General features: G+C 46.4%; 2 protein-coding genes across 7 annotated transcripts in view; one reads left to right on the plus strand and one right to left on the minus strand.

Annotated features, from left to right (window-relative positions):
• Positions 1-10144, minus strand: part of Lasp (LIM and SH3 domain protein Lasp) — a 28234-nt gene extending 18090 nt beyond the window's left edge. For 2 of the 4 annotated variants that reach the window (XM_018100085.3, XM_018100084.3), the window contains exon 1: positions 9418-10144. In XM_018100085.3, coding sequence (XP_017955574.1) covers positions 9418-9486 — 69 coding nt within the window. In that variant the 5' untranslated portion in view covers positions 9487-10144. The remainder of the gene's footprint in view (positions 1-9417) is intronic. The other 2 variants (XM_018100088.3, XM_018100086.3) reach the window with 1 other exon arrangement.
• A 1643-nt stretch (positions 10145-11787) lies between these two features.
• Positions 11788-22058, plus strand: Dab (DAB adaptor protein). 3 transcript variants are annotated; one of them, XM_018100068.3, is made up of 9 exons: positions 11788-12534; positions 12630-13279; positions 13341-14046; positions 14967-15254; positions 15318-18423; positions 18488-18582; positions 18735-19421; positions 19486-19615; positions 19677-22058. In XM_018100068.3, the coding sequence occupies exons 1-9, from the start codon at positions 12423-12425 to the stop codon at positions 20746-20748; spliced, it is 6846 nt and encodes a 2281-aa protein (XP_017955557.1). In that variant the 5' UTR covers positions 11788-12422; the 3' UTR covers positions 20749-22058. The 3 variants fall into 3 exon arrangements, with proteins under 3 accessions (XP_017955557.1, XP_089115895.1, XP_089115894.1); XM_089259769.1 differs by lacking the exon at positions 14967-15254 and having other exon boundaries at positions 13341-13932; positions 15255-18423; XM_089259768.1 differs by lacking the exon at positions 14967-15254 and having other exon boundaries at positions 11790-12534; positions 15639-18423.
• The last annotated feature ends 78 nt before the right edge of the window (positions 22059-22136 follow it).

Below are 22136 nucleotides of genomic sequence, written 5' to 3' on the forward strand. Positions count from 1 at the left end.
ACTCACATATTTGCATAACGATAAAAGAATGAGAGATAGTTTATCAGAAAAATGATATATTGAGAAGGCATTCCAATGTACCGACGACACATTGGAATATTCCAGTAGTTTACATGCCTAACTATATATGACACTATTTCTAAATATCGTATGCCTCCCTATTAAAGCAATAAACAACCTTCAAAAAGTCATTCGATTCATTTAAATGGCATCCCAATATATTTAGTAGGACATTTAACACTAATTCTCAATGGAATATCAAACCTTTGATATATAATTTACATTTATTTTCTATCCAACGTTTGCCTTTCTGTTTGCCAAGCAAAATAAACTTGATTCAGTTCTTTCCACGAAATTTATCCTACCCTTTGCCCACTCCTTATTTGTTGATCAAATTTCAATTCGTTTACAAAACCATTTGCAATACTTTGGCAAACATTTCCTCTCAGCTGCAGACCTCACACACATTTCGTTAGAATTTGCATTTATATCTGACAGATACGCATTGTATCTGCTGTTGTTGACTGATCTCGAACAGCAATTCGATTGGAATCGTCTGCGATTACGAATTCAATTTCGTGGCATATTTTCACGTTCGCATCCAATAGATACGACGCCTGTTGTATGTATGTGTGTTTGCGATACAACTACATAGATACATGCCGCATAATTTGTTTATTAATTTACCCCGCTCATCTCAACTCCCGCTATGTCTCTCACTCTATCTATCCCGTTCCTCGCACTGTGCAAAAAGCGGCCACCAACTGAGGCGCTGATGGAGCAGCTGCCTTCGCCTGGCGTTCTCTATATCTTATTTTTTTATTATTATGATATTTCTTTTTTGCGTCAACAATAAAAAAGCATTACATCAACGCAAGCCGAGTGACTCACTCGGAAGCAATGCCACAAGCGCTGAAGGCGACAGAGCCAACAGTGTGTGAGCCAAGCCAACTGCTGGCTGCACCAGAACGACCCTGGAACTAGCAGCCCGCAGACCTGGGAGTCGAATGCTGGAGCTCTTTCTTAATTATGCTCTTTCATCAACGGGGTAGCTTAGCTACAGTCAAGTATATTTTGAGAAACGTCTAAGATCAAATATCTCCTAGAGCAGACATAATCTTTCAAATATATAGACATTTAGAAGTATAAAACATATATCACAAATGATATAGTACTAGTTACTACTATTACTATTTCCAGCATTTGATCTACTCATTTTGTCGATAGTGTGTGTAGCTAGGCTATCCGAGTGTTTCATTAACTTTTCTAGCTTTTTGTGGCTTTGCATGCTGAAATACGCATCGGGAACGGGTCGGGTCAAATAGTAAATCATCGTGTAGTATCTGAGCTATGGGAGAAGTGTGTGTGTTTTGTTTTCCGCCTTAGTTTTTTTTTTCTCCATTTCTTTTTCTTTTGCTTTTACTCAGATGAATAGCACTCATAACGGTATCGCCAGTTAAAAGATACATAACAGCATTTAAAGACGGGTTAGCTAGCCAGTCCCCTATCCCCCTGCTCTTCCCAAGCAACTAGTCAGCCTCAGCATCAACAGCATCATCATCATCATCATCATTCAGTTTATGCTGGAATTGGTGTCGATGATGTTGTTGTTGTTGTTGTATGTAAATGGTCAAACGTTTCTCTCTATGCTCAAGATTGGAGTGCTAGACAATGAAAACAACTTCCTACTGTTCGGTCTCCCGCTGCTGTTCAATTCAGTTCTTTTTAGTTTCTGGTCCAACAGACCATTGGCCCACATTGAATGGCCATAGAATTTGTTGTTGACATCCACAATGTGAATTTTTTGGTCTTTGTTTGTTTTTGTTTGCGTTCTGCTGAAGTGCATTGTGCAAAACTTTTGACAACTGCCAATTGGGCAGCGCTTCATGTCGAATTGGTGGCACAAGTGAATTTTAAAATGTGCACTTCAAGAATTTGTAAAGATTTATATATACACTTGAATGGGTGGGGATTATTGCATTAAAGTGTTACGCTGTTACGTAATTGAATAAAAGCAATTTCTAGTTCTCATCCATTGAAATTTAGCTTGAAAACTTAAAGAATTTGTGTAGCTAATGTATTTATTTGTAGAGCTTTGTTATCGATAGTTCGCATGCTTCGAATGCCTGTGATCAGTTTACAGTTTTCCAGTATTTCACTTCTCTTTCTCTTCCATTCTAAATTTGCAAATTGAAACGACGCATGCAAACGCTTGTCTGTGCGTGTGTGTGTGTGGGTGTCTCTTCTTTCCACTGTTTCGCTTGTCAAGTTTACGCTACAAATCTGTCGCTCTCGCACTAGCTCTCTCTCTCTCTCTTTCTCATTGCTGAACTCAGTCAATTAGCAAAGTCAATAGTATGCGCCGCTATCCACGCACCCCTTGGTTTAAGCTAACGTTTTTTCCATTTGTTTGTTTAATTTATTACAACTCGAAAGCTCACACACATACACACACGCACACACACATGCATATGGAGAGCAGAGCTTGTCACTTGCGAAGTTTTATTTGAATTCGCGTTTTGTAACTCTGTTCTACATGCATACATATATGCAAATATATGCCAAAGTCCGATTGCAAATATGCACGCAATCAGTTTTGCAACCACCCGCCCCCCATTAGCCGTGTGTCTGTGGGTGTGTGAGCCTAGGCTCTTATTGTGTTTTATATAAGTATAATTAGTGCAGCCGTCTTGCGATTTGCAACGTAAATTGAATTAGCCTGAGGCCACAGGCTGCTAATGGAATAGGTGTGGCCCCTGAGGAGGCGCCAGGTGGGTTGGGCAGGCCAGCATCTTAAGAGCTTGCAAATTAGCTTAAAGCTTCTAAGGGCGGCAGCGGCAGCAGCAGCGCCAAGTTACATATGACGTTTCGTTAATATTTGGGGAGAGAGCGAGAGAACGAAGGCGGCTGGGAAAGACAAAGCGATGCACAAGGCAAAGAGACAACACAATGAGGAAACTTTTTGGATTTGGTGCACAATGTGGCTGAAACTAATGTGGAGCAGCTGCGCTGGCTGGAGACTGGAATCTGGAATGTAAAGTGTGTGGAGCGGGTGAGGGGGACGACGACTTTTAGTTTGAATAATGTACGAGATTTGCACAGCTTGTGAGACACACAAAATATAAAAAATATAAGAGAAAACCCGAATTCGAGACGATTAATTTTTGCTGATGAAGTGACAAATCACAGGGCAAAGGCGGGTGAACAAAAAAGAAAACTAGAGCAAAGCAAACAGCGAAAAGCACAAGCAGAGAGATCTAAAGCTGAATTTCATGATTGACAGTGGAGCGAGCGAGCGCAGGCGAGATAGGGAGAGAGACAATGGAGTGGGAGAAGGAGGCGAGAAAACCCTCAAGTGATGGACAGCAGCGACGAGAGTCAAGCAACCACTTGAACTGAAGAGCCAAAGAGCTGGAAATTGTTATTGCTAAGCATGCATATGTAACTATATATACAGATGCATTAAGCGTATATATATAGATATATGTACGGCTATAAATAGCACTCACACCAATGCATGGACAATACGAAGCGTGAGCCCAAACATAGATGCGATGCAGCGGCTGCTGCTGCTGTTGATGCTGCGTTGCTGTGGCTGTTGCATGCGGGAATCAATTGGACGATGCAAATGCTTCAAAAAAATAAAAAGAAATAAAATAAAAGAGCCGCAACGAGGGGTCGCCAGGGTTGCCACTTTACATGAGCCGCAACGAGGATTGCCACCCCGCGCGACGCCGAGTTAATAAAGATCAATCGAATTTAAACAAAGAATGTTAATGGTAGGGGTAGGGAGGTCAAGCAAATGCAATGAATGCGACGATGCTGACGACAATTGTCTTGCCAATGGGCGTGGCATAACAAATTACAAGCAAATGCGCATTAACATAAATTCTACAACAGCAACAACAAAAGCAATGCGAGCGGCGGGGGGAAAACAATTAAAAGACAAGACAAGAGAGCAGAACAGTGGAGCAGAAGAAATGACAGGAAACAAGAGACAGCGCAGCGAATGTGGCAGCCAAGAAGCACAACAGCGAGCAGAAGAAGAAGAAGAAGGGGCTCCGGCTAGAGAAGAATCTGCGTAACTGTAAGACAAAGACAGCAAGACAAAGCGAATGCATTCAACGGGAGCAGCGGCAAGCGCCAATGTGAGCCGAGTGTACTGACCCACATATCAATGGCCGGAAATACACACAGCCAAGACAGTGGGACAAAATAGCGGACAGGTAGCCAAAATATAATATGAGCCAAGCTCACTCAGTCACAGACTCCCCTCATCAGTTTTGGTCATTAGTCAAAATTGTTTGTGCTGAAAAATAACAATGGGCCGCATTTAATTGAGGGAAAGCCCCCAAAGTCCCAACCGTCGAATGCCTTCAGAGAGAATATATAAAAGTCCAAGCCCCAAAAGCTTGCCCAACAGCAATTTCAACTTCGGCTTTGCCTTCCACATCGACTTTGGCTTCTGCAACAAGAAATTCGTTTTTAGTCTAGTTTTTTTTCTTCCATTTTTATTTTCAATGCAAAAATTGGGCCACAAAGCAAATCGAAGTAAGAAAATATCGAAAAAGAAAAATAAATAAAACAGCAATTGAAATATAGAAGACTCTTCTGGCCATATACTCTAATGTAAACTCTATGTATATTCGAGTCTATGGCTATTCTGATATTTGCATACATGTAGTTTAAAGAACCCTTTATTTGTATTCAAGTAAATCTCTTTTAACTTAATAAGCCTCACTGATTAGTTTCTTAAGTTCTTTTCTGGCCAACTTTAATTAGTCATCTGCAACATTCTTTTTTTCTCATATGGCAAGCGAAATCTTGATTTTGCTGTGCCTTTTTTTTTCTTTGTCATAATTGGCAATCGCTAAAATAGGTTGCAAAACTTCTGACCGACCAACCACGAGGCTAATTACAAGAAAAATTGGAGCATAACAAATAAGCCAAGAGCTAAGCTTTAGGCTTTGATTTGCGCGCTGCATAGCGAAAGTGAGCAGAGATGGAATGGAAGAAGCAGAGACAGAGAGAGATAAGGTAAAAGCTGGCACAACAAATTGCATAATACCACAAAAAGTTCTCACAGCGAAATAACAAAGCACAAAGTGAAATTACAATGTGTGTGTGTTTGTGTGTGTGAGAAAGGAAATGAAGATAAGGAGATGCAAAGCAACGATAAGTCAAAGTCGACGATGTCGCTGCTGCCTCGGCTGCTGCTTGACCACTTTTATTTTCATGCCTGAATTGTTTATAAAATTGCAGCGCCCTTCTCTCACGAGTACTTCAGGCAGAGTAAGAGAGATAGCGAGAGAGAGTAGGGAAAGGGGGAAGGAGTGCGCAGAAGGGAGAGAGCGGTGCAGTTAGGGGCCAAACGGGCAGCACTCAGAAATGGTTTGTCATGCAAAAGTGAACTTCGCTTTCAGAGTTGAAGAGCTCCAGTCAAGAGTGGGAAAAGAAATAAATAAAACCAATTCTCATTGTCAATGCGGTTGTAGTTGTCATTCGGTGTTGCCAGAGTTTTTCTAGAGATGCGCTGATGTGAATCAATATATATTTATATTTATATATATGTGATTTCATCTCTTTTAAATATACGTGTTCTGTCTCTTTTATGTCCATTCCATTTTTATTCATTCACTACATTCTCTATTACTATTATTCCGTGTCACGCGTGTCTCCGCTTTCATCACTAGCTTTACAAAGCTCTTCAACTTCTTGTTGGCAATTGGAAAGCGGAAACGATGTTCAAGTGTCGCACGTGATGGCAACATCAAACAGTAAAATCATTTCAGATAAGATTTCGAGCTAAAGATACTTTTCATCTTCTTCTTCATCGTCTTTTTGGCGGCTCGTCGGCTCCGTCCAAGTTTGTCGCTGTAGTCATTTGTCATGGCGCAAATGCCAAAAATTAAAATATTCAGCAAAGCGACAGCCCGAAAAGTGTGCCACCGGCGGGGCAGAGCCCCAACTGGATACAGTTGGAGCTACCTAAGTGCCAAACGGAGTAGCTGCAAATGGAGGACGTTTTGGATTTGACGCTGCGCTGCGCTGCGCTTCGTTGCTGCTGCCGCTGCCTGCTGCTTGCTGGCCTGGCCCAAACACTAACTGTCGACTCGTGCCACGCTGCACGAATTGGCCAAAATGTTAAGCCTGCTCTTCCTGCCGGCCTGCCCGCCTGCCCCTGCCTGGGTTGGCTGACAACAAAGAGGTCATTTACTTTCGTTGTGAGCATAAAATAATCGTCTGTCGTGGCGGCCGCCGCAGCCAAGCAAAACAGCAGTACTAACGAATAGCAAACGACTATGAGATACCCTGTAAATAATGTTGAATTTGTGGTATATGCAAGTTAATGATATTTTGGCCTATGCCGCATCACGATGCCCTCAAATTGAAGTTATCTCATACAGCCGCACGATATCCTATACTAACTGTAAATTAATATATAAGCAAAGGGGAACATACATATCTATGTATTTGAAACCTTCATCAACTAATTATAAGTATATTTTATGGCTTACTCTATTCTCATAATTATTCAAAGTTCATGCGAAATTCCCTCTTTTTTTTGCAATTTTTTAATGGGCAACGAGTATAACAAGCAGGCAAAACTAAAACTCACACATTTCGTGTGTTTGCCAAATAAAAAAGTCAGATAAATGAAATTGGCAACAGCAGCAGAAGCAGCGCTGCAGACAGCGACAGAGACAACGACTTTAACGTCAACGTCAACGCCGACGTCGACTGCAACTGCAACTGCGAACGGCGACAAGTTGAGTGAAGTTTGGTATCAAAAATCGATTAACAAAGCGCCGGCAGCGAACGCGAGCAGCGCTGCTTAACTTTTAACGGCATTTAAAAAGCATTTCTTCATTTCATTTACAAGGCAAAACTTTTCAGTGTGTGTTTGAGAATGTGTGCGTGTGTGTGTAGATAATTGGTATAAAATGCCCGTTTATTGACTGTCACGCGTATCGATTTCTATATCAGGATGTGTCACGTGCATTGAGCGGCAACCGCAAACGAAATGGCACAAAACTTTTTACAAAGTAAATGTAGGTGTGGGAGAGGGAGAGAGAGAGACGCAGAGCGTCAATAAGAGAGCAGATGTCGCTGCATTTTCTAAGCAAAAACAGAATGCTGAGAAATAGAAAAGAAGAGAAATAAATAATGAAAGCAAGAAGGAGATACTTTAGAGATATATGTACATAGTCTAGTAATCATTCGCTAACTTCCATAGCTCCTAATTAGTATACAATTTTAATTTGTAACGAAGTTAAGGTTAGTTTTAATTAGTAAAGGTTTAGTTTTAAACCTGTTTTCAAAGAGATTTGCAAATTAAATTCAATTTATACATATAATTTCCCTTTCAATACGAATTTACTGCTTTGAATGTATACACGTGCTTACCATAATTAACTGAATAACCGTATATTTTTAAATCAAATACTCAGCAAATAATAGAGATTAATGTGCATTTCTCATTCAATAGATATGCGTCATAAGACTCGTAATTTACTTTTCAGTAAAATAGGCAAAACAATAAAACAATCCTATTGTTTATTAAATAACAAGCTGCGCTGCGACTATGAGTCAATTTGTTTATTATCTTACAAATGTTATGAAATACAATTGCTAATAATCTGAATACAGTAATCATTGTTGTGCATGCCTTAACACACACACACAGAGATAGAGAGAGACAGAAAAAGACACTCAGGCAGAGATATAGAAACACGTCATATGAGACAAGTTAAACAATGAGATGTAAACTAAAATGCAACGAACCAAAAGGAACATTCAACATTCCTCTGGATACACAAATAAATAAATACATACATATATACATATGTATGTATGCTGTTAGTTCATGTTTTTGTTTTGTTATTGTTTTTCTAGTCGAGTTTCGTCAAGTTTCGAAATCTCACCCGAGTTTTTTACACGTTTCAACATTTCCATTAGGCCTCAGGCATATTTTATAACTGTCTTTAAATAGTTTTCATTACTTCACGGCTAAAATTAGACGCACATTGAGACTGGAAGAGTGTGTGCGTTAGAAAGAAACAGCAATAGAAAGAGAGCATAGCACATCTTGACTATAATTAGACAAACGCTTAAGAGCAGCAGCAGCAGCAGACGATGTGGAACACACGTCGCAAGTGCTGATAGTTGGAGCTGATTAAAACAAGGCTGTCGAATAGAATTTGACGAATGATGAAATGACAATTGAGTCGTCTCTTTATGTCTTATCAGCGCATACAATAAGTATGTATGTAAATATAAACATACACATGCATATTCACTCGTTTCCTTAAGTACAACAACTATTTTGAGCTAGAGCTCGCTAAAAACTGGATGCGCAAAACATAGGTAGAAGAGAAACGAAAGGGCAAAACAATAAGTGCTGCTCAGCTCAGCTCAGACAGAGCGACAGACGGACTGCCGGTCAATAAAAATAAACTGGAATTAAGCATAAACCAATAAGCACAAGAAGAAAGCAACTCAATGACCGCAAAGCTTATGATTGCGTGTGTGTGTGTGTGCGAAAGAGAATGCGAAACTGGAAACGAAATATGCGCTCAAGGTCAGTCAACGGATTGTTGCTTATTTATTTTTGAGTATTTCTTTTGAAGAGCCAACCCAAAAAGCTGAGATAAAAGCTGCGCTGCAACTTTGCAACGGTTCGTTGACGGCGACGTCGCCCTCGTCGTCGTCGTCGCTGCTCATACGCAAAATATACGCAAATTGGCGCAGACAATTGCCAAAGAAGAGAGGTAGGTAGATAGGCAGGAGGTGAAGAGGGAATTGTAGCGGAAACAGCGGCGACGCAAATTAAAAGCAATTTTCAATTTCCTGAGTTGGCGAAAATTGAAAAATTTGTTGCAAGCACAAACAACAACCACCCGCGCTATCGTACACACACACACGCACGCCCATAGACACAATGGAATGAAATTTGCGTGCCGTTATATTGCTTAAACTAAATTCCAAGAAGCGCTACGCAGTCGTAGCAAACTAGCTGAAAAGCTTTTTTTTTTTTTGCTTTTTATTATTCGCACACATTTGTTGTTGGAAATTATTAAAACGGCGCTGAGTTGTGGTGCTGCTACGGCTGTTGCTGCTGCGCCCACAACAAGCCACGAATTGCGTAGGATAATAAAACAGAAACAACAAACAAGCACGGACATGGACATGAGAGCAAACGGTACGCATGATCAATGAGACCAGCGGGCCATGTGACTAGATAGCCGTCTCGCTCTAACGCGCACAGACAACAAGTGCGAAGCAGCGGCATAAAACAAAGGAGCAAAAATTGAAATTGAAAGAAAAAAAATGCCAATACACACAATAGCTAAAAACAACTAAATTCCGATATTGTTGCACGTCTTTAGGTAAAATTATTATCAAGTTGTGACTCACCTTGTCCAGACACTTCAGCTCTTCGATGGGATAAACCACCTTTTGGCAGCGCGCACAGGTTTTATTCATTTTCTTGCCGTGTCAAAAAGCCTTTTGCAAAAGGGGGGACAATTGGGGAACACACAAACACACACACCGATTTTTAGAATTTTGCAACACTTTGAACAAAGTCGAAATTAATTTCGCATAGCGATCGAACAGGAGCACACAGCTTAAAAACTATTAGCCAAGTATAAGAATGTATTTATGGGGTATATGTGTGTATGTGTCCAGGATTAACATTTAATTCTGCATAGCTACTGAGATTGAAAACAAAAAATCTGTTACAACTGGATGGCAACTAACTGGTTTGCTTTGTCACAAACTCTCATACACACAAACACAAACGAATGCGCGCAAACACACACACTCGCGAACACTTTTTAACACTTTTTCACTAATTGCAAGCGGGTAAATTTTTAAATATTCAACACCGACTGCAGCTAAGCGACGCGCGCACGATTCCAATTCGGCAGGGCACAATGACAGGTGCTTGTACAGCTGAGCTGAGCTGAGCTATGAAACAGAGAATACTGCTAAACCGAATACTTTGTGAGACAATTTGTGGTCACAACTTCTATGTTTATCAATTAGTTGACTTTCTGCTCTAAACAACCAATTTACACGCTGCGCACCCGCATAAACACGTCTGTACTTCACCGAAATAACAACAATTATGACAAATAACATGCTGTAAATGCTTTGCGGCTAGCACTATGTTGTACTCAGATGGTAGCGTTACATTTATCGAGAGAGCGCTGACTGTTAATGCGCTGTAATGAAAATCGCTCAGTGCTGGAAATGAATACGGTCAATCGATACCACAAGTGCCGGTTGGCACAGGGTGCTGTGAACAAAAAGCACCCCACTTTTTGTATCCTTGGAGTTTACTATCGAGATTTTTTTGTGTCTGCGGGCGAAGGATATTAAATGAATCATAAAATTCTAAAATTAAACGCAATTAGACCAGTAGAATGGTTGCTTAAAACCAAGTGAAGCAGTGGCTTTATTAATACAATAAGCAAAATGTTTATGAAAACCAAAAGAATTAATTTTCTATAAAGTCCTTGCGGAAAATTAGTTTCAATTGTGTAGCGGAAAATGTAGTTAAAGTCGAATTGCATCATTAGGCAAACATATAAAATTGAAGTGGTTAAAGTGTAGAACTTGTTTAAATTATTGATTATTCAACATTCCAAATATTGCTGCATATTTAAAGGCGTCTCAAAGTGTTTTAAAGAATAAGAACGACACAAGAAATGTGCCGATTGAAAAATCGATAATCTTAACGTGTGTATTTTTGTTGTCTGCGTTATGCCGGCGGGGACTATCGACCACAACAACAACAAAGACATCCACGGCAACAATAACAAAAAGGAGTAGAAGTAATAGAGCCGAACGAGAGACAAGTGCATATAAGGAGTGCAACGTTCACTCGGTCAAATGTCAAAAGTCAGCGCATGTTGTAGACTTGAAGGACCCACCCCGTCTACTACATAATTGCGCTGTGACCGGTTTAAAAAAGAGCCCAAAAGGAAGACACGGAAATACAATAACCTTCCCCCGTTTCGTACTGCCTTTAGCGCAGACAGCAAACCGCAGCCATTAGACGTTACGCGAATGTAAACAACCCGTTAATATTAGCAACCATGCAAACGCTGCGCAAAAAAACGAGTCCTTGTAAATGTAAGTTGCATTTGAATTTGCTTAAAAAACTACATACATATATTGTGAGTTAAAGCATACCGATAACGTAATCTATATAGACGATTGCGTACGATAGACTGATCGTGTATGCGTCACTTAACTGACAGCCAGTGCGCCAGCGTCGCTGCCTCAGATATAAATTCTCTGCTCCCTTTTGGTGGTACTCTTTCTCTCCCTTTTGCTCTCTTAGCAAATATTCTGTTGTCTTAGACTTGATAGTATAATTATCAAGCTAAAGTAGATTTATATATTTATGTATACATTCTGTTGTTGAATTTATCATAGTCAAAGGAACATGTATGTATTATCTTATCTAAACACGTTTGTTTACCTGCGCCAAATGTTGCATGACGTGTCTGATCACTCTGGGATGATATAAGCGGCAGTTGATTCGCTGCTGCTGCTGAAAACTCTGCTTGCTGCCTGTCTCCCTCTCTCTCAGCCTCTCCTCTTTCATTTTTGAGTATTATGCGAATTACCAAATAAATTATTATTATCGATAACAAGTCTATATACCTGCACCAGGTTTTGCATGACGTAATGGTCTGATCGTTGTTAAGTCACTTACCCGACGACAGCTGCTGCTGCGCCGGCGTCGCTGCCACCGCTGCTGCTGCTGTCGTTGTCGGCAGGTGGTGCAGCTGCGTCAAGATTTTTAGCAAATAACAACAGCGTGCGCGTTCAATCTCCGACTCTCGCTCTCTCACTCTCTCTGCCTTCTGCCGCTCTCTAAGCACACATTTTGTTATTGTTCATTTTTGCATTGAGCAACTCCACAATAGTAGTAAAATTCCAGTGCCTTTTATGTGTGCTCGCATGTGTGTGTATCTGTGCCTGTGCGTGTTTTGTATTTGTGCGCTGCTCTGCCCACTCCCACAGCAGCGACCGCAGCATCTCGCAGCTCGCAGTTCGTCGTCGCAGCGCTGTCGTCATTCATTCATTCCCAGAGCGCGAATCGTTGCGGCTGCGAATGCGGGCGCATTCTCGTATTTTGTTTCTGTTTTTCTTCCTCCAGTTTATTTTTTTTTTTAATTAAATAAAATACGTCGCGTTCCAATCGTTTTCATTTGTTATTATTGTTGGTGCTTGTGCGCGTTGTTGGCCTTTGTCTGGGCGCCATGGAAATGCCCTGAATGTCACACAAACAAACATAAACACACATACACAGCCACAGAGGGGCGCAAACAGACACACAGATACACACCAACACATAGACACGCAGGCTCAGTATGCTCTGAGCTGCGTTTGTGGCTAGCAAAATGGTCAAATCGCTGGTGTCCAAACTTCAAGCATCCTCGAATCTCTCGTTGGCGCAGACTTTTGGCATTGGCAGTGGCAGCAGCGGCGTAGAGGAAACGAATTACGCAAAACGTTTGTTTGTTTTTCCAGTAGATACACACTCACACACACATACACACATATATATGCATGTTGTATATACTCATGTATGAATTTGCATTTTGCAGATCGAAATGATCCCGGACGTTTCTTTGGCGATGGCGTCCAGTTCAAGGCCAAGCTGATTGGCATCCTGGAGGTGGGCGAGGCGCGAGGCGATCGCATGTGCCAGGAGGCGTTGCAGGACCTGAAGATGGCCATACGCGCTGCCGGCGAGCACAAGCAGCGCATCATCATCCATGTGACCATCGATGGTCTCAGGTTGCGCGATGAGAAGACCAGCGATTCGCTTTACCATCATCCCGTGCACAAGATCTCGTTCATAGCACAGGACATGACGGATTCGCGTGCGTTTGGCTATATCTTTGGTTCGCCGGATAGCGGGCATCGATTCTTTGGCATCAAGACGGACAAGGCGGCCAGCCAGGTGGTGCTGGCCATGCGCGATCTCTTCCAGGTCGTCTTCGAGCTGAAAAAGAAAGAGATCGAAATGGCACGCCAGCAGATCCAGGGCAAGACCATGCACGATCATGCCACCCAACTGGCCTCCCTGTCCTCGCTGAAAGCGAGCCACAACGAACTCGCCTCTGGCAGCAGCTCCTCCGCTGCAGCGCATGCAGCCAATCTGAGCATGCTCGGTGGGAATTCCTCGAATGGCGTTGGCCTAACAAGGCTGGGCGTAAATTTGGATGTGAGCAAGAGCGGAGCAGCCAAGGAGGTAAGCGACAGTTGAGTATGCATTTTTCTCCTACCTTCACTAATCTTTGCTCGCCCTGCAGATCTCACCGGAATCTGTGGCAGACCTGGTTGACCTGGAGCAGGAGCTGACCTCGCTGCAGCGTGGCATTAGCCAGATGGAGCGCATTACGCCCAATGAGCCGGGCACAACTCAATCCGGTCATGGCCTGGCCAAGTCAGCCAGTGAAGATGATCCGTTTGGCGACTCCTTCATCTATGTGCCCTCGTACAACATCTTGCCGCCTCCACCCGAGTCCGGACGCACTCGTCACAAGCAGCAGCAGCAGCAGCAGCCCAACAAGACGCCAGAGAGCGCGGCTCTAGATACGCTGCTATCGCCAGCACCTGGTGCTAGTAGCTCACCGGCCACGTTGCAGGCGGCGGATGATGATGACAGTTGGCTGCACGAGCTGCAGCAGCAGAACGATGTCTTCGATACCACCAAGGTGTCCGCAACGCCTACGCCCATGTCAGCCGCCGCCGTGCTCGGAAGCATGCCAATGGCGCCACTGGCAGCCAGGGAATCCTCAGCCACGCCCACGCAGCAGAGCAGCGAAATGTCAGCAGCGTCCGCAACGGCAGGAGGAGTAACTGCAGCAGCTACAGCAGCAGCAGCCATCGATGTGGGGCTGAGTGCGCTGAGCAGTTTAACAGAGACGGAGAACGCAGCCAATGGGACGACGTCGACAGCGGCAGGGGGTGGAGGAGGAGCGGGAGCGGGAGCTGCAACAGCAGCGGTCATGTCGGGTGAGTTATTTACAAAATCGAAGTTCGTTAAGAAAAATGATTGCCATAAGAGAGCTGCCATTCACAATGGGTGCAAGGGGCGAGGGTCGAGGGGTTGCAGGTCAGGGCTTACAGCAGCGACAATTGTCAACTGAGACTCGGGCAGATGAGCTCAATGAGCCGCAGTCAATTGGCTGCGTTCAGCGAAATAGCGAAATACTACACTAGCTTAAACAGCGAACAGATATCAGCTTAAGGCGTGGCTGGCGCTGGGCGGGGCTGCAAAATGGCATCCATTGAAAGCAATAAAAGAAAACAGAAAGAAAAGAAAGAAAATTCATTTAGCAATCGAATCAAAATTGCTCGTGTTTATTCATTTACATGCGCTTTCAAATTGTATTTAGTTAACAGCAGCAGCAGATCATTTACATTTACATTTTCTTCCCTCTGTTAAAAAGTACTTGTTAATAACAGAACGTTAGTTCCCAATGCATTTTAAACTTAACATAACATGTGAAGCGAATATTTGTCAACGTAGTTAGTTGCAGAGCCATGTTAAGCTGTTGAGGGTTAATAACCTTGACAGGTAAACCTTATATTAGCTTAGCTTCCCAATTCCCTTAGGTCCTTTCATCCAACGCGACTGCGCAGCTCTTTTAAAAATTAGATTTAATATTAAATGAATGAGTATTACTAACCCATAAGCCAATGCTCCTTTTGTTGTTTCTGTTGTTGTTTTTGTGCATTCAATTTGTAGTTAGTATTGATTTAAAGCTCTTCAGTTGCTTTTTCTCCTTGATTTCTCTGACACCTACTGCACGCTTTTTACTTGGAGTCTCTGTCAACAGTGACTGATGCAAGTCTTCCAATCTTTCTCTCTCTCTCTCCATTTCTCTATCTCTGTCTCGCTCTGCTTCTGTTGAACTTGTGTGGCTCGCCAGATGCGTTCACAGATCTGGATCCGCTGGGCATTGGGCGCACACGGCCCTATGTCGATAAGAAATATTTCTTCCAAGAGCTTAAGAATCCGCCCAAGAAGCTGCTGAAGGAGCTTGGCTCCAGTCAGGGCGATAACTTTGATGATTTTCTCAGTGGCAGGGATAGTTCGATGTTTGAGGAGAGCACCACAGCAACAGCAGCAACAGCAGCAGCAACAACAGCAGCAATGACAACGACAACTACTAACACAACAGCAGCAGCAGCAGCAGCGGCAACTGTTGCTGGCTCAGGTACTGACCACGCCCTTGAAACAGTACCGACTACTAACACAGCTAACATTTGCACTTGCACAGGTAACGCCGCCAGTTGCAGCAGCAGCACCACAACAACCACAACTAACCCACTAATAACCACCGCAAGCCTTGGGCAACACCACCTGCTACTAACAAACAGCTCCAACAGCTTCCGTGCCCAGCCAAGTCCCACGCCCCCGCACCAAGCGCAGTCCCAGTCCCTGTCTCTGTCCCAGTCGCATTCCCACTCCCATACCCAAACTCCGTCCCTTTATCTTGGCCAAGTCGAAGACTTTTCGGCTGCCAAACTAAAACTAATGCTACGTCAGAGCGCAGCCCTGTCCAAGCCTATTAACCAATCCGTCAACTATTATACCACAGAGCCGACGATCAGCAATCCCCTGGAGGAGCATCAGGATAGCAATCCCGTGCTGCTGCCACGCGACACCGATCCGTTCTCACCCACGCGCAAAAAGAGCGATCCGGATCCCTTCCAGGATGGCGATCTCTTTTCCAAGCTGGACGCCTTTGAGTTCGATGTGCCACAGCCAGCGGCCAGCACAGCAGCGCCAGCCAGTGTATTCAATGGTCCACTCCAGGTGCAGCTGCCGCCAGAGCAGCAGCCGGCGCCGACTTCGGAGAGCTGGCAGGCGGACATCTCCCGGCTGGAGCCTGCTCCGCTGCCCCAGAGCAGCAGTGTGCGTCATCGACCCACGCCCGTGGCCAGCGTCGTCAATGTAGGTGGTCCTCTGGATGTCATCTCGAGCATTAGCAACAAGAAGATGCCGCATTTATTTGGCCAGGCTCGTTTCTCGAAGCGGGGCGACTCAGCCAGCGGCATCGGCTCCAGCGTAAACATGCGCCGGCTGCAGGAGAGCGACTCGCTCAGCGAGAACGAGGCAGCGCCAGAGCCGCCGCCACGGCCCGACTCCACGCCTTATGCTGAGCCGCCGCCGCTGCCGCCCAAGAAGCAGTTCAGCGATCTGGTCATCAGGCCCTCGCCCGCAGCGCCACCTGTCGGTCGTTACGAGTACTTGAATCATAGCAGCAATCAGCTGCGCCGCAGTGCCGATGCACCGCCCATTCCTCTGCCTTCCCGGCGCGTCGGGCGCTCTGATGGCAACTTTCCTGGCCCGGGTCGACCACGCAAGCCAGGCCACACTGACGACGATTATCTGGCGCCCCTGGGCGGCACGCCCCCGCCGCTGCTGCCGCCGCCCACGCAGAGCAGCAGCAGTCGGGCGAGACCACAGCGCCAGGCCTCATTGGGTCGACCGCAGGACATCTACGAGAACAAGGCCGAGATCCTGCAGGCCCAGGCTGCCCAGGCGCAGTCGCAGAAGGAGTCAGCAGCGGCAGCAGCACTGGCGCCAGATATTACGCTGGCCCAGCTGCTCACGCTGGGCATGGATGAGCTGGCCCTCAAGCTGAATGTGCCCGCCAGCAAGCTGAGCACTATGACCCTAGTGCAGCTGACCGCCTACCTGTCCGAGTATCTGCAGGCGAGCAACGACCAAACGCAGCCCAAATCCCGGGCGAGTCCCGCTCAGGCGCTGCAGTCACCGGCAACGGCCGGCTCCTCCTCCGCCGGCACGGCAGCCGTGTTCAAAGTCAACTTTGATCAGCAGACCTCGTTTGTGGCCAAGTTCGATGATACCTTCGGCGAGGATGTGGGCCAGGATACCTTTGTGGCCAACTTTGCTAACTTCAACGAGGCGCCTGCCTGCCCGGCCGTGCCAGCTGTGCCGGCTGTGCCACCTGCGGATCGGTATGCGGTCTTCCGAGAAATCATCGATCAGGAGCTGCAACAGCAGCAGCAGGAGACGGATCTCATGGGCGACCTAACGCCACCGCCCGTGGATGAGACGCAGCAGGAGCAGCAACAGCAGCAGCAGCAACAACAGCAGCAACAACCACAACAACAGCCGCTTGCTCAACTGGACATCGATGTGACTGAGCTGGAGATGGAGCCACCCCCGCCCAAGATCGACACCAAAATCACCGAAGTGGTGGCCCAGGCAAAGGATCGCTATGCGGCGCTGCGGGACATAATTCTGGTGGAGAATCTGTTTGACAAACCGCCGCCAAGCGCTGCTCCAGCTGTGGCCGCTGTTGAGAAGGATCTGCTGCAGGACTTGTTCAGCGATGAGTTCAACGAGGATCAGGACATTCGCCAGATCATGGACAGCGGCCACGACAGACGTGGGCTCGTCGACAGTCGCGGCCTGCCCGCCGAGCCATCATCCTCGGCGCTGACTGTGGCCGATGATGATGACGACGACGATGAGGATGCAGGCGGTGAGAGCAGCATGGACAGTAACGAGAAGGACGCAGAGCCAGTCAGCGCACAGGATCAGTACGAGAAGCTGTCCACCAGCGCAGAGAAGCCAGAGTTCAAGTCCGAGGAGCTGCTGCCCCCAAAGCAGGACAACAAATTCCTAACCGTGATCAGCGGTCCGGGCTGCGCGGGCAGAGACGACATCGAGATCGATGAGCTGATGCAGCGTGCCATCTCCAATCTGTCGCTCGACTCACGCGATCGCATCTCCCCGGCCACATCCTCGGCGGCGCCATCTCGCGGGCCGCCCTCCCACAGCCTGCACACTCCCTCGCAGTTCAACGATGTGAGCACCTCTCCCATTCCCCTGCAGAAGTCGCCAGCGCCCATAATGAGCCAGGCGGCTGCCTCACCAGTGCCCTCACAGCTCTCGGCGGTGTCCCAGCTAATCGACACGGCCACCAAGCAGATGCAGGGCGACCGGGATCGCGAGCGCGATAAGCCCTCCTGGGCTACCTTTGATTCACCCAAGTTGTCCGGCCCGTCCACTGGCAGCGGCAAGGGCAAGGCACGTCTTACCCTGCCACCGCCGCCCGCATCCAATACTTCGCAGCATGACACCGCGGAGTCACCCTGCAGCTCGGATCCGCGCGACGATGCCGGCGGCTGGTCCAAGCAGCAGCAGCAGCGTCGCTGGGCCAAAAAGGAACGCCAGCAGACGTCCTCCTCCTCGCGAGATCTTAGTCCTTGGGATGATGAGACGCCCGAATATCTGAAACAGCAGCGCCGCAACCTGCCACCGCCTTCGCAGATGGCACCGCATCCTCATGCGCATGGCTACTACATGCGACACGCTCGACGACTCAACTCCTGCGACGAGGATTACGAGTAAGTCCCTAAATCCTATGCCGAATCGAGCGAAAGTTATTTGTTTTTCACTCTTCATTTTCAGCTACGATGCTGAGCTCTGCGCTCGTCGCGATCGGGAGCATGCCCAGCGCAAGTTCAAGCATGGACTCTCACGCAGCAGGGACAACTTTGAATTGGGTATGTTCCTTTGCAAGCATTCCTCTTATACCTGCCAGAAACTCTGTTCCGTTATATGCATTCCCTTTCATTCCTAGTATTTTCTTCTCTTTCAATTGCTCTCCAGCTTGCTTCTCCTTCACTCATTGCAATTCTTTAATTCTGCCTTCCAGACTCTCCCAGTTGGTATCATCATCCGGCACATCACACCTGGTCACCGCAGGAGATGGAGCAGGGTGTGCGTGCTCGTTCCTTTGAGCGCAGTGCCTACGAGCGCTCCAGCTATGGTCCGCCAGCGCCCTTATATGATAAGCGTGGACAGCCGCTGCCTCGAGATCGAGAACGAGAACGTTCCAAGTATAGGGAACGTGAGTACAGAGACTATGCGCGACCGGGCTACGAATTTGAGTACGAGAACGTCTACGATGATCGACGATCGCCCATGGGAATGGGCTATAAATCACGACCCGACTATATCTACGAGCGGGACAGCAGGGACCGAGAGCGGGAACGGGAGCGCGAGCGCAAGTCGTTTGATCACGAGAGCGTCGAGTCATTTGAGAGCTCGTCACGACGGAGACGCAGCTTCGGCAGTGGCGGCGATGTCTATGGCAGCCTGGACAGCAGAGATGAGTATCGTGAGCGAGATCGGGAGCTGAAGACGTGGTCACTGCGTAAACCGGCCACGTCATCCGCAAAGCTGCGGGTGACCGGCGACATTGACTACGAACAGGACTCGGAGCAGGACTTCCAGAGGCAACGCAGCCTGCAAAGGCCCAGTCAATTAGGCGCAGAAGTGGTAGCAGGTGCGCCTCAGCGCCTACGGAAAAGCAGCGGCTCCAGTCCATGGGATGGTGAGGGTGAGTAAAGACTTTGAATTGCCTTTTTTAAATATTCATATCAACCTTCTTCCCATTTCTTCAGAGCCCGCGCCGCCTGGACAGAAATCCTGGAAGCGACCAGCCAGTGCTGCAGAGACTGAGCGCCGTTTGGCTGAGGGTCGCCGGGCCGCAGCCTTGGGTCAAACGCCCTCCGATGGCGAGAAGGATCGTAGGTATGTGGAAGCTGAAAGCGGATGCAAAACGGTTCCCAACTCACATCTTAATTCTTCACAGATTCCGCAAGAAGACGCGAGCACGCAGCACCAAGGATCTGGCCACAGCCGGCGCACGCTATGGCAGTGGGCGTGGCGTGCGGGATAATTACGACTACATCAGTTGCCAGCGCAACGACGATGACGACGACGACGAGGATTATGTGGACGACGAGCCGCCCACAGATGAGGATAAGTTCGAGCGCCTGAATCGACGTCGCCACGAGATGCACCAGCGCATGCTGGAGAGCGAGCGCCGGCAGCAGGAGCGCCATGCGCCCACACTGGCCAAGCTGCCCGGGCAGAACCGGCCACGTGGCGCCAACAGTGATTATGGCTTCGTGGATAGCTATGAGCAAACACCGACGCCCAGATCGAATGCCAGCAGCACGGCGGTCATGATGAGTGGCGGTGAGTCCTCAGCTGGCGTCGGTGTTGGCAGCGGCGGCGGTGGCACAAAATTCAATTTCGATGATGGCTTTGAGTCGGACTTCAATCAGAGCTCGCCACCTCCAGCGCCAGCAGGCACTGCATCCAGCTGCAACTCCACGCCAGCTGGACTCATTTCGGCCAGCAGCACGGTGGGTTCCAAGTCGCTGTTCCGCTTCTCCAACGACTTCTCGGAGCGCGAGAAATTGCAACAGCAGCAACAGCAGCAGCAGTTGCAGCATCGGAACGACAACTTCGATATGGAAGCGCCTGCCAGTCAGACGCCACCCATAACCCAGAAGCTGCGCTTCGATGACAACGTGAAGGTGTCGCAGTTCGATGATGCCGCCTTTGAGGATGATTTTGCCAAGGCCTCGTTTGACTTCGATAAGGAGCAGGCGTCGCCAGCAGTGCCCTCAGCCTCCAGCCGTAAGCAGAACATGCGCAGCAGCAAGCTGCAGCAGCGCCAGGAGCTGATCAAAAAATCCGAATCGGTTAATATATTTGCCAAAAAGCAAGAGGATCCCTTCGAGGACGATGAGTTCTTCAAGTCGCCCGACGAACAGCCGCTGCCCGGGCAGGAGGAGGAGTCCAGCAATGCGGATGCCAACAAATTCCAGTGGAACGAGGACAACAACTTCGCAAAGTTCGATGAAAACATGTGATTTGATCAACTCTTTGCCAAGGCCTCATGCAATAGCAAACCAGCACTCGCCGAGCAGCCAGAGAGCGATGGCGGCAACTATGCCGAGATCGATGTCATCAACGATGGCGACTTTTACTACTTGACCAATCTCAATCACTACTATCAGGAGCAGCGCCTACAGCAGCAGAAGCAGCAGCAACTGCAGCCGCATGACTACATCAATGTGCCGCAGAAGCAATCCAAGTCCACATCCACTCCGAGCAGTCCCTGGCACGAGGCGAACGAGCAGAAGACGAAGCGAAAGATCAAGTTGAAGCCGCTGCAGCTGCTGCGCAAGCCGAAAAAATGGAAGCTGAAACGCACCTTTGATGAGTTCGTCAAGTGTCTGATCATAGCCTCGTCTGAGCACGTCTACGATTACGATGTGCTTTGGTAGAGCAAGTCGCGTCCTCGTATCCCTCTGCCCTCTGCAGTCCAATTCAGTAATTCTCTGTCTGTTGGTCTAGTCAAACTCATTTACTCATTTGCCATATACATACATATATTTTAGACTAAACAATAGACTGTGATCTTATGTACATGCCTACGGACCTCCTCTGATTTTTGGTAAACCATACGACTTGCGCTGCCCGAGTCTATCGACCGCTAGATGGCGCTCCGACGAAATATCAATTGCTATTAAATGAAGTCGAGTCATGATTGTATATAAGGCAAAATTGAGAGATTTGCAACTATTTCAACCAACTAACCTAGTTATTTATGCTAAACTTAATTCGATAACCGTAAAGATTAACGATTACGATAACTAATAGAGCGTTTGTTACGTACATTAACATTATTTAAATCCAAATACTCATCCTCTAAGTAACGAAAGCAACTAATTAATGCCTATGCTAAATGTCGTCTAGCTTAGTGTTATATACATACATACATATGTATTATCATAATTATCATCAACAATAACTATCCAAAGTGCATTTTGCATGCGAACTCGTCTAACACATACCATACAAAGTGTAACTAGCCTAAAGTGTTTATTATTTAACTACATACATACATATAGACGTATATATACATACACATAAATACATATTGAAGCGCCTATAACAAACGAATCGAACAAAACTGATCGATCAACAGGTAACTCACGTAACCCAAGCAGCTATAAACATATTGAGATATATACGAGATATTTATACAAATATGATTTACATTTATACGATACGAATACGAATACAATAGTTATTATAATTATTATTATGATTATTATTATAAATATTATATTTGTTCTATCAATTAAAAACGTGAAGCGAGCATATAAAACAAAAAGAGTTTTATTATATTTAAAGATTGGTATTTGTAAACTAAATATGGAAGAGTCATTAATATCTTTATAAATATTAATAT

The sequence above is a fragment of the Drosophila navojoa genome, chromosome 4 (assembly GCF_054131105.1).
Source record: "Drosophila navojoa isolate 15081-1374.11 chromosome 4, UAZ_NAV_1.0, whole genome shotgun sequence".
NCBI lineage: Eukaryota > Metazoa > Arthropoda > Insecta > Diptera > Drosophilidae > Drosophila > Drosophila navojoa.